Consider the following 13125-nt stretch of genomic DNA (forward strand, 5'->3'; position numbering starts at 1 on the left):
AAGATAGACTAAAACAAGTCTAGGAAGTACAGTCATCACAACTTCCTTTGTCAATATTAATTATGATTAATACCAAATTAAGGATTTTGTATGATAATCTGGCCCAAATAGATCCCTGGTGTTCTTGTTTTCTTGTGCAGTTTATAGTAATATTCATCCATTATTCAGTACATGATTGCAGCTGTTTCTCATGTTTATTTGTATGTATTTGGTAACCTGTGTAATTGGAACACACTTATAGACTCACATGCTCAGATTCACACGGATACATTCATACAGTCTTGCTCGCTCACTGCATCAAGCTGACACTGCACTTTTTACTGGAAGGGAGGATGCACTGCATAATCTCAATCATGTTGCTCAGTACTAGATGACTAACCCCCTACTCTCTCCTCCTCCTCCTCCCCCTCCTCCTTACACTCCACTCCTCTCTTCTCATACACCAGTGTCTCTGTAGCAGCCTCTGTAACACTCTCTCTCTCTCTCGCTCTTCCCCTCTCTCTCTCTCTCTCTCTTTGAGCTGTCTCTTCTGTCTAAAGCATCTCCATTTAACTTTATCCCCCTCTTTCATTATCTGTCCCTATTTTCTGTCTTTTCTCTCTCTCTCACTGTATACCCACCACCACATTATGTGTTTATGAGGCTGACAATTGATGACAACTATTCTGGCCTTCACGTAAGGCTCGTTTGTCTAATAATAGGACCCCATGACTGGATCTGGCTAAAACCAAAAGCAACTGCCTTTAATGTTTGTGAAGTGTTTTGTGATAGTGTTTCAGCTCCTATTATTATCACACTCACTGAAAAGTTATGAGTGAAAAGTAAAAGCCTAAATGTGAATTCAAAGCCTTTTCAAAGATTTTAAATAAGGCTACAGGTTAAGCAAATGTGGACAAGAAAATAAACAGTGAAAAACAGTGCAAACAGTGAAATTATTATACATACTGTCAGCTTGTGAAAATCCATCGTGGCTTACAGGCTCAAGTTTGACCTACCCTACTTGCTGTAATCGTGTGTACTGTTTTCCTGATGAGTGAGGGATTAAAACCAACATTTCAGGTCTGCTCACGTTCAGCTTTATCTTCAGATGAAGTGGTTTATAAACTCTTGGCTTTTTTATAAGTTTGATTGTATGACTGCTTGTGTTGAATTTCCCATTGGACATCATGTGCTTCCTGATGGCTTATAGGGTTTGAAGGCCATCACTCCCCATCTCTATAATTTCCTGTCATCTCCAGGGTTAGGTATTGTTTGATTGTTTTTTTAGATGCTGGTGCAAAAACAAACAGTAGCGGACCTGAACCGATAGCACAAAACATTGGTCAGCGACATTAAACACGGGCTTTTTTATTGCTAATAATTTGTTAGTTTTTTTTATAAATGCAATATTCGCAATTAATGTTACATTACAAACCTGAGGAAAGGCTGCTGCCGTTATCTCGTTGCCAGAGCCAGGGGTACCCACTGCTGGCTGATGTGCTTGGCATAGGGTCACACAAGCTGTTGAATATGGTACATCCGTCTGCTGTCGAGTGTATCCTGTGCATTGCTAGATGCTTCATGAAAGTTGACGTGTTCACCCCTTAACACACAATTGGTTTTAATCATTAGTTGCACGTCCCAGTGTTGGAATCCTTTTGAGTGAAATACAACTACAGTTCAGACCGTTTAGCTTTTGGCAGTTTAATCCTCTGTATGATAGCTACTGTTGTCTGTAATTTCTGTGTCCCAACGCCAGAAGGCAGCTCAGGCACTAAGGTGACAACGAAATGAGCATCCGAAATCTGCGTTTTCATTTGGTCAGGTCAGTACTGGTCAAATGGGAACCAGCGCCACATTAGCAATGGGTTTTCGGTACCCAACATTAATCCCTCTACTGTTAACTATCTGATAAGGAGATAAAATAAAAGGACAATGTTTTTATATATGTTTTTTATATAAAAGAAAGAAAACCACTGAGTCACTCTCATGCACTTCAACACTCTGTTCTTCTTTATTATTGTGCTAGCTATGGCAGGCAGTGTGGCTGTTGGGATCTGTGGAAATTTTGGATTTAATTGTTGATCACCCCGGCCAAACATTTTATCATTCTGGCCAAACAATGGATATCTCTCATTAAAATAGTTTTAAAGATTTAAACAACCCACTGCTGGTAAAAAAAATAAAGTTTTGATTTTACCTTTGTGTAGGAGACACAATGTGACCAAATCATGGAGTAACGTCTGTGCTGAGGTCACAGATGGAGCACCTGGAAAATGGGAAAATGTGACTTTTTTTCACACACTTTGAATTTTGATCACAGTTACTGTGATGGCCACACTTGCAGCCACACAGTAAAAGGCGGTAACCCCATGCACTGACATCTCTTCAGTTATCTTGGGTTTTCCTTACACTTCACACCCATATTGCTCATACATGTAAACACATAAAGAAGGACACATAGTTCTTTATTTCATATGACATACTTATGGTTTATTACATATTTTATTTTTATTTATTTATTTAAGGCTCCCATCTTTTACAAGCTCCTTGTTCAAAATGGCGCCGTCCTAGCGGCAGCCTGTTGTAGTAGCTCCGGAGAACTAATTTCCCTTCGGGGATGAATAAAGTCATCTATCTATTTTATTATGTTTGATTATTTACTTATTCAGATCTTAGTTTGACAGTAGGGTATTTCTTTTTTGTTGTGCAGGGATATTCAATATTGTTTTAAGCTCTAGACCAACTGTCCTGTTTGTTTATTCGTTAGTTAAATTGTTAGTTTTTATGTTTCCCCCCTGTGTGTCTTAGCTGGGCTGATCAGCCAGCATATATGTTCCCTTGTGTTCTTTGTCTGTAGGTCAGTTGAGGTTATTTTGCCTCAGTTAGTTTTGTTACTTTGACCTCTTTTATGGGCCCAGACTGTTTCGGTTATTTTTTTGTAATTTGAATTTTGCTAATTTGGGGGTAAATAAACCCTCTTTTTGGAAAGATACCTGTGACTCCTCATTGTCTTCCAACTCGGTCCATCACAGTTACATTATCATGGCCATAATTATTAGCATCTGAGGATTAAAGTTGTCTTCATAAATTGCTTCGGGAGTAGTGATGTAGAGAAATGAAAGTGTCGTCTCTGTGATCAGAAAAGCAAAAGCAGTGGGGATTTACAGCCACAACAGCTCTGCATTTCTTTCAGCCGCCTTCGCCACTGAATGCCCATCTGCTTTCAGAGTTGATCTATCACCTTATTAGAGGAAACGGAGCATTATGTCTTTTGCGGTCGTCGTTCTTCCCACCATTCAGGATTTACCATTCCCTGAACGATGGCAGTTTACACCCAGTGCTGCCTCATATGTCATTCTGTCGAGGTGTGTGTGTGTGTGTGTGTGTGTGTGTGTGTGTGTTGAGGGTGGGGTAACATACGCTGACTGAAAGCCAAACACCCCCTCCACACTGATCTGCCACCCCCAAGGCTCCCATCTTTTCTGTCCATTTAAGGAAAAGCTGATGTTCACACATTTCAGGCCTAAATGAACGCTGTTCTTCCTGTGAACTGCTGTTGAAGGCTGCTGCTCTTGGCAGAGCTGTGGCGGCGTCACACACCTTCGCCGTTTTGTTAGCAGATGGTTGGAGTGGTGCTGGGGGTGGGAGATGAAGGGAAGGGGCTGAGGGGTAGAGAAGTGTGAGGTGTGAGTGACAGGTGTGTGGTGTCTTCATTTGTAAAGTCAGCCAGGTGTGTCAGCTGAGCTAGACGGTGAAGAGACATAAAAGGAAATCAGAAAGGAAATGAAAAGAGTGGAGCGAATGAAATGGAAAGGAAAGGGAGAGGTGAGGTGAGGAAAACGAGGGGAGAGGAAGAGAGGAAAGGAACAAAGGATAGAAAATGAGATAGAGGGAAAGAAGAGGAGAGGGAAAAAAAGCAAGGAGACGAGCGGAAAGAAAAGAGACGATAGGGATGGAAAAAGGGGAGAGGAGAGCAAGGGAAAGGGAAGACAAAGACAAAATAAATGGAAAGGAATGGAAAAGAGGGGAGGAAATAAAGAGGGGAAAGAAAAGCAAGGAGATGAGAAGACAGTAAGGGAGAGAAGAGACTGAGAGAAACAGAGGAGAGAAGTGAGAAGGAAAAGGAAAGGAAATAAATGGCGAGGAATAGACGGGAAGGGAGAGAAAAGGAAATAAGCATAGGATTGGAAAAGGAAGGAAAAAGAGGGAGGAAATGAAAGGAGAAGAAAGAAAGGAGAGGAAAAAATGGAACAGAAATGAGAGGGAAAGAGGAGTCAAAGAAAGAACCAAAAATGACAGAACAGTAAGGGGGTAGGGGTTCAGGTTCAGGATCATATTATATTGAGATTCCTGTATGATGCAGTGATAACTTGAGGCAGTCTAAATGACATTTGTGCCTTTTTTTGGTTCTCTGCTGTCATTCTCCTTCAGTACTGACACGCTCTCTCTTTTTCAGTTTTATAGGTGCACACACACACACACACACACACACACACAGCTTTCTCCCCCTCCCTCTTGCTAGCTCTTTTCTGTGATTTGGTTACCATGGAGAAACACATTTTTTAGGCAGAAGGAGGTTGACATTATTACATGACGAAGATGCCCCCCCCCCCCCCCCCCCCACACACACACACACACATCTTGCCTCCAGGCAGTCGCCCACGCCATGCTCTTCTAGGCAAGAAGGCTTCAGAAATGTCCTACATATACATACTGTACGCATATCTGCACACACACAAACACATTCTCACAGCACTTCGCTCTCCACAGCAGTGAGGCAGTGAGAGAAACTCGAGCTGACACTAGAGTGGGCTGCCTCTGGACAGATGCAGCTGATTGGTTGGTTTGGTTGAGTATCTGACATCACGCTCTGGCTGGTCCAGCAGCAAGCACTGCTGCACATACATGTGTCTCACACACACGATAGGGCGGGGTTTTTGCATCTTATGCACACACACACACACACACACACACACAGACACACACCAACCCACACATACACACACACACACACACACACACACACAATTCCCCCTTAAATTTATGTGTGTGCATGCGTGTGTGCCCATGCGTTGAACTTTATTGTGAACTTTATTGTTGACTATAAAGTGTAGGCCTTGAAGCACATAACAAACATATGAAGGCGTGCCATTAAAGAATGAGATCTGTTTCCCGTTTGCTTTGAGAACACTGGGGCAACAGCAGTCGTCCTGTCATGTGGCGTCTTCTATATGATGCTCTCATTGAAGGATTAAGCTTGTGGATTAGAGCATTTCCTTCTCTGTGTTGGCAGTGACTAGCAAAGCAAACTAACTGTAGTCAGAGCCAGTGTTAATTTTGTCAGCTTTTTTTTTTCTAATTTAGTCTTAGTATTAATCCTGTGACAAAAACGGTAACTATTTTTTATCTGGTTTTAGTCAATGCTGACATTTTTGTCCTTTTACCCATCAGATTATATTGAACATTTCAGTCATTTTTTTTGTCATTTTAGTCAAACTTATTTCACTTTTATCTGATCATTATTTGAGGGAAAATAGAGGCTGGATGAGGATGAATGCAGTTTAGTAGAAAGTATTTGGTCTAACGGTGTCAATTTAAGGAACACATCCAGACATGGGACATTTTCTGATTTGCATATTTATTTTGATCCAATCAACAGCTGGCCCTGGGGCCCAATGGTCTCTTTAAACCTGTTATAAAACAGGCACATTTTTCGGTCGCCCCAAGGCACAATGGAAATGAAAGTAGTTGGCCTAATAAAACTGAAAATAATACTGTGCACACACCAGTTGCAATCTGCTTGCATTAATTTTTTTTTTCCCCAAGCCAAGGTACTCCTCATTGTGCTCCATGCTATGTTGTAGTCCAGATATGACACATGTAGCAACTGCTACAAAAAAATATTTTGTCTCCTCTTTTTCATCAACAAAAATAATGAGAGGTTTTGGAAAAGTTTTTTACTTTTTTGATTATGTTTTAGTCCTGCCTTTTTTAGCAAATGATATTGCATGTTGATATAGACGCTGTCAGTGTTAAATGACAACGGTGCTGTGTTGTCTAATTCTCATCTTAGATGAGGAAAAAAGGTCATTAACAGACATATTTAGTCACAGTTTTCATTAATGAAGTCAGAGCCCATTGCAGTTGTCTTGGGGATCCCAGGTTTTGGCTGCTCCACAGTGAGAGTCTGATTGCACAATAGTTTGTCCTGAAATATGATAACTCTGTAGTCTTAGCATGTTTATTTGTTTTTTCACCTGGAAATTCAGCTAAGTTTGCAAATGTTAAAACACAAACAGCTGTATAATAACTCTGCAAGAAAAACTGTAGTTTAAATCAGAAACTCCATGCCTGACAGTTTTGACACATTTCTGTTGCTACATATAAAGTACTGACATTTGATACTAGCTCTACTCATTGAGCTGTGGTGTTAGTTCAGGCAGAGCACTAAGGTCATTGGCTGATAAGCTCCAGTTTTTTGCAGCATGCTTTACACTGATTGGCTCATTCGCAGCTATGTAGTTAGTAATATCCAGTCATATTCATTCAGGTGTACATGGCAGACATTATAACCTGACACTGTTACTCTGATGATCACACAGCCTCCTCCACCACCCCAAACTTTTCCTCATACAGTGTTTGCTACAATTAATTTAACTAAGATTCGTCTTCTTGTCTGGGGGATTTAGTTCTCTCCTCTCAGCAGAATCCACTTTGTTGCTTGGATTTCTAAATGTGTATAAGTATAATGTGAGTGTATAAGTGTATTAACACTTGCCTTAAATGATCACTTCCCTGAATGTAGGGTGTCTGACTGAAATACTTCTTGAGTAATGAGCGTGAAGTCTGAAATGTATGAAATGCCTATGGCAGCGGTTATTGAAAACTGTAATATAAAAGGTTTGCATAAAATGTCATAACAAAACATGTTAGAATTCTTCATATCAAGGTTTTGAAAAAGGTGTCAGAATCATAACTTTCAGTAGTCCAGGCTGTAGAGCGTCATATTAAAAGAAAGAGTTGAAAATTGCTAGTAAAATAAAGTAGTTCAGAGTTTAACAGGTGTGAAGAATGGTTTGACTATTTCCATTTGGCAGAAATGTGAGAGGTGCAATTGACTTAAATTTTACTGTACATAAAATAGCTGATATCCCATCCTGCACTGGGAAAGAATAGTATGCCTGTGTAGTGGGGGTTGATGGAGGATGGGGCACTATAGGTTAGAAGTTGTGAATTGTGAGCTGGTGTGTGTAGCTGATGATGAGTTGAATAATGGTTAGGAGCTGAGAGGATTACTGGCCACTGGTAATCTGTGGCCCCTCAGCTGAGGTAAAGAGGTGGGGAAAGACAGAGAGAGAAAGAGAGTGTAGTGTGTAGCTGGGTGGCTGCCTGACAGCTGTGGGCCGTGCAGCCAGTGGATTTACTTGAGATTAGTCTGGACATGCGCCAACTAGGATTCAATCAGGCCAAGATGAATGTGCTTTGGCGCGCTGAAGGCTAACTGCTAACTGCTGAACTGACTGCTAACAGTCATCCCACTGGCCATCAAGGAGCAGTATTTTGGGGGTCTCCTGAGGTCCCAGTGGTGTTTTTAACTTGTGCTGAGATTCTGAAAAGGAGTACAAGGGACGACTGTGTTTCCCCTTGTTTTGGATTTATTCTCTGGGGGAAAAAAACACTGGGATTATACATACGGAGGGAGATAAATCCTGTTTTTGTGCTGTCGAAGTGAGGTGATATTCAGTAGCCATGGCTACATGTGAGTATATGGTGTTGTCATTTAGAGGCTGAAGAATCTTATTCTATCACTGCTTCTATACATGTCTGTGATCATCAATTTTCCATTTGTAATGATGCATTTTATACAATTTTAGAGACTAAATCACAGAAACCCACGGGCTGCATGTGCAAAGATGATGCACTGACTAGAATGATGTTAATATTCTTACTTTGAGATAAAAACATTACATATGTGCACAGCACAACACAATTTACAGTTCATTTTCTCCTGTTCATCTACTGCATTACAGTCTTTGTAGCCCTCTAAATTGTGATATATCACCAAAATACATCATAATGGATCAATCTGAATGTAGTACTTTTGATTCATCGGCTACAGTGCAATAAGAGTCATAAAGTGACAACATAAGAGCCACGGAGCAGGTAAAACACAACCTCTGAGGAGGTTTCTGTTGTTTATTTTAAAAGCAATGCAGATCATATGACAGTCTTTGCAGAGCTGTATTCACTGATGATGCTGAAATGGTAAAATAGCACAGTCTGTCATATCTGAGTGCTCTTTAATATTTGATTAGCTGTAGCAACGAAAGGAGGGAAAAGCATGTGGGGGAATACTATATTTTTTTGGTGATATATTTTTAGGAGAAACTGTATCTGCTCATATTGCTGCATCTGTTTGGTTCTAGGCTATATGCTCAATGAAAATAATTTGTGTTGTGTAAATGTTGACAATCCCATAGAGTTTTATATCACGGGCATGCCTAAACATGTGTTTGTTAATTATTATTTTTTGTTCTTCTGTCATGCTCTTGGACCCAGCTTGCAAACACTTTTGTCCTTTTACCCCTGTAGGTAATGTGGGTTTGCAACCTGTGCCGTAAGCAGCAGGAGATTCTCACCAAATCAGGAGAATGGTTTTCGGGGTCACGGGTGCGGCCGGGGAGCCTGGGCACCTCCTTGAACGACCCAGCCACGGGAGGTGAGGCCCAGAGGGACAGGAAGCTACTACGCTCCAGGTCCCAAGCCCCGCCTTCCAGCACCAAGATCAGTGCAGGGCCAGAAGGGACACAGCCGCTCACTGGTATCACTGCTGCCAAGGGTGCTGACACCATGCCTGGCTCTCGCTCCCAAAGTGAACCACCTAGAGAAAAGTAAGGCATCAGACCACACACAACACAACTTCTGTGATGTATTTCATCTGTATGCTGCTGTAGCTGCCACTGGAGGAGGTTTCACACTATAATCTGTACCTTCTTCCAGTCCCATCATTCACCATGATAGGAATTGGAGAATGGGAATCGTATTTTTTTAAAACAGAGAAAGCTAGCACTGCCTCAAGGTGGAGGATCCATTTTCTGGTATATTAGCTGAAGCTGTTGTGTTTTTAATCCCTGGGGTAAAAAAATAGATCTGTGTCTGCTCTAGCTTAACCAGTGGAGAAGCTAGGTCACAGGTTTTAGACTTGAGAGGTCTTTGATTCAATCCCTTTGTTTTCACTTGGTGGGTGAGTTAGGTAAGAATTTATCACAGTTTCATCTGTCCATATAAAAGTGACTGAATCAAGGTTTTACAAATATAGAAAAGAACGCTCACAGGATTTCTCTCCTCTCAGCATTTTATCCATATTCCAAATTCCAACAATGCTCAGCTGTTGTCATGGAAGTTATGCACCTGTGTCTGGAGACTATATGGTACACTGGTATAACGAATCATCTTCTCATCCAGGAAAAGGCCAGTTTCCCTCCATGAACAAAATGGTAAAGGAGGCATGGGGCGTGGTAGTGGCCGGAGACCTGCCGGGAAGTTGCCATCTCAGTCATCCCTGGATGAGCGAGTGGGCCTTGGGGACAGAGGAGAAAGAAGGTTGGGAGATGGACGGCGGCTAGAGAAGATCCATTCTCAGGACTACGAGGATGGGGAGGACTTGGGTTGTTCAGAAACACACCGGAGGCGGCCAGAGGATGAGGAGCAAAGGGAGCGGCAGCGCCGCGAGGAAGAGTTCCAGAATCGTTACCGTAGTGATCCCAACCTGGCCCGATACCCAGTCAAACCACAAAAAGAGGAGCAGGAGATGCGCATGCATGCTAAGGTGTCAAAGGTACGCCATGAACGGCGACACAGTGATCTGGCGATCAATGAGGTTGGACTGGGACCTGGTGAAGGAGGAGGTGGAGGAGGCAGTGCAGGTGAGGTGTCTGAAAACCGTCTGGCCAGGAGGGGTGGAGGTGGGGAGGGAGACCGCAAGGCCCCCCTGGAGAACCACCGAGGCTACTCTGTGGATAGGACCGTGGGGGTTGGAGGGGGACCTCCACCTGCTGGAGGTGGATTGAGATCAGGGCCCCAGCCTGGGGGACCGGTGCCTCCAGACTGGGGTCCGAACAAGGGCCGCCTAGAATCTAGTACAACACGGACACCAAGGGACAAAGGTGGGGATAACCTGCTGAGGAAGGACTCCCAGAGCTCGGACCAGTCGGAGTCTTTGCGGCCGCCCCCGCCACGGTCATACAAGAGCAAGCGCGGAGTCAACAAGAGGCAGATGTCCATCAGCAGCTCAGAGGAGGAGGGCGGCTCCACGCCCGAGTACACCAGCTGTGAGGACGTGGACATGGAAAGCGTCAGCGAGAAAGGTCAGTCAGACAGATGTACTCGCTCCAGTAGTTTACTAAACTAAATCGATCCCAACTTGCACCTCACATCACTTGTTCTCATTCATATCATTCCATTAGGCACTGTTGTGGAAGCTGCCTTTAATGTCTCACCTATTTTTTTGCTACTCACCAAAACTTGTTCATAAGCTGCTGCAGTTCTCACATACCTCACATGCTCATCCATGATATCCATGAATCATAAAGGAACTTAATTAATCTGCATTTGTTGTCTTTGATTCTCTCAACATTGACAAGAGGACTTTCAGACTTTCAGCCTATATCACCTACTGTATACCCAGTGTGGTGTGGTCAGGACTACCACAGTAGTAATATATTTTCAGATAATACTCTAAGAGATGGGATGATCTTGAAAGAATAACTGTACAAATGAGCAAATTTTCTTTAACCCGGAAAAGAATTGTTATTCAGATGAAAGATTCAGTGATCTTAAACAGCCAGGTAAAGGAATAACGTCATACTGAAGCTCCTTTCCATTTACTATCTTCCATCTTCCCATGCTTCATGGCCATATTGCCTCAGTCCAATCCCGTAAAATAGGCTTGGTAGTAGAATAACAATAATATGCAAAAAAAAAAAAAAAAGCAAGAGATATTTCAGACTATAAAACTATACGATAAGTGATAGGATGAAGCACCCACCCAGCACACAGTGCATTACTATCCCTGTGTGTCATCTACACCTCTGTGCTGTGGCTAAACCCTGCTGCTCTCAGGACAGCTCTCGTTTATTTGGAGAGTTCCTGTGATTTAGGCCAACAGATTTGTGGAATTAGGTCAGTGGCTCGCTTGCTACGTAATGCTTCGCAAGCAGCCAGCTGCACTAGCCAACCATGGGCCACCAGCTACAAATCATGCCCGGTTGCAGTTGCGTGCTGTATGGCTGCTGGTGGTTTCTTGGTTGCTGTGTATTTTGCAGCTCACTGCTATTGCAGAAGCTGCGCTAAAATAAGCCATGCGAGAGTGTCTGAGTTCAAGAGGCAGTAGGTAGAGCTAGCTGTGCCCTATCAGCTTATCTCTCTCACCGGTCACAGAAGGGGCCTGTTCCAGATGTTTTAATCCAGATTACTATGACTCAGGGACTGGTAATGGGTAGATGGTGTGGATTGGGATTATTAGCTGTTTTAAACACTCTTTAGCTAGCTGGGCCTCAAAACAGGATGTCTCCTTTTACTCTCATCTGTGGCATGAGGCAAGTTTTACAGGATAATGTTCAGCATGTTTCCCTACATAGAAGCATTGGGTAAAGGGAGATGGTATCATAGGGTCATGCGTTCTTTTTCTGTTTTTAGAAGTAATTGCATTTTATGGGATGTCGTTGCATTGAGATTAGTGTCATGAGATGACTATATATTTAAGTCTAGACATGACGGTGTTGGCACAAAGGCCAACTTGGGCTACAAGTTTATGAGATGTGATAAACAACGTCATGTTATGTGTCTGCCGTTAAAGCGCCACATAACTTGCATGTAACAGACTTTGTAAGCAAAATCTTCCTCAAATGAATGCATAAAACCAACATAATTACCATATTTCCATCACATTGTCCACAGTGTTTTGGTTTGTTTGAGGTTTGACTTGTTTAATTACTTCATCTCATTGCACCCTCTTCCTCTGCAGTGGTTTGAAGGCACTTGACTGGAGAATTAGCACCAAACATCTGATATTTCTATAACAGTAATGAAAGGAAACATGCTTTCATTTTCATTTTTTTGCAGATTTTCTGGTAATCTGTTTAAAATGTTTGCTAGGTTTGGATGGAAACTGGGGTATTTGATACATCATCACCTTTTATGTTGATATGGGGAGATTGTTGGTAAACAGCTGCTTATTTAGTCAGCAGTTACAGAGCTACACAGAGCATTTATTTGGAATCATGAGGTCCAACATTCACTGCTTTGGTCTCTACAAGCACATGATGGAAATATCTGGCTCTTTAGATGCTGAATGTTTAGCAGCTGGTCTGCTGTTTGGTGCTGGCTGGGTGGTGAACTGTGGGTTTGTGGAGCTTCGTGCTGCGGCTGAATCTGGCAAGTGAGGGTGAACCAGAATAGGAAAGTTGTGGGCTGGGCATCTGAACAATGAGCTCAAACCTGCTATAAAGCTCTGTGAAGATTTGGGTGATAAGTCTTAGTTGATTCATCAATGAGTGACCCATTTCACACTGTCACATTGTTATCACATTGTCATTTGATAAATTGTCATTATAAAAATATCAATTAAATATGATATATAATATTTGTATTGCAAATATATTTTGAAAAAAATTCTATTTTCTATTTATGCTTCCTGACTAGCAGTACTTGCCTTATCCTTCTTTATATATTTTCTACTTACTGTTTTTATTGTTACGAACCAAAGCTAATTTGTCATATGTGAAAAACTACTTAAACCTGATCTGAAGTAATATTTTAGACATAATATGCACATATATTGAGTCAGATGACTTCCTGAATTGTGAAAGCATTATTATCACCATTCAAAAAACATAAGAAAGACATTGCAGACTGTAATGTTAGACTTTTTTTTTTTGTATATAGTGTTGGTCCGGGTGATTTGCCAGTTGGACTGTGTCTAAACTGCTGCAGAGCTGGGTGGAAAAACAGGGAACCTGCCACGACATTAAGAGGAAACAAAACATTACTGTTGTAATCAAGACAGTCAAATAAGATAGTGAATCTCTGACATTGCTCTGTATACAACAATAACTGGTTTGAAGGTTTTATATCTATTTTAAT

The 13125-nt window shown here is 42.0% G+C and overlaps 1 protein-coding gene across 1 annotated transcript in view; it reads left to right on the forward strand.

Moving 5' to 3' along the window:
* The window catches only part of LOC139636464 (regulating synaptic membrane exocytosis protein 1-like), a 76568-nt gene that overhangs the window by 29038 nt on the left and 34405 nt on the right, over nt 1-13125 (forward strand). Inside the window, exons 3-4 of the mRNA XM_071504568.1 lie at nt 8575-8873; nt 9448-10349. Coding sequence (XP_071360669.1) covers nt 8575-8873; nt 9448-10349 — 1201 coding nt within the window. The remainder of the gene's footprint in view (nt 1-8574; nt 8874-9447; nt 10350-13125) is intronic.

Source organism: Trachinotus anak, unplaced genomic scaffold (genome assembly GCF_046630095.1).
Source record: "Trachinotus anak isolate AG129_WGS33_773 ecotype Australia unplaced genomic scaffold, CSIRO_AGI_Tana_v1 ptg000019l, whole genome shotgun sequence".
Lineage (NCBI taxonomy): Eukaryota > Metazoa > Chordata > Actinopteri > Carangiformes > Carangidae > Trachinotus > Trachinotus anak.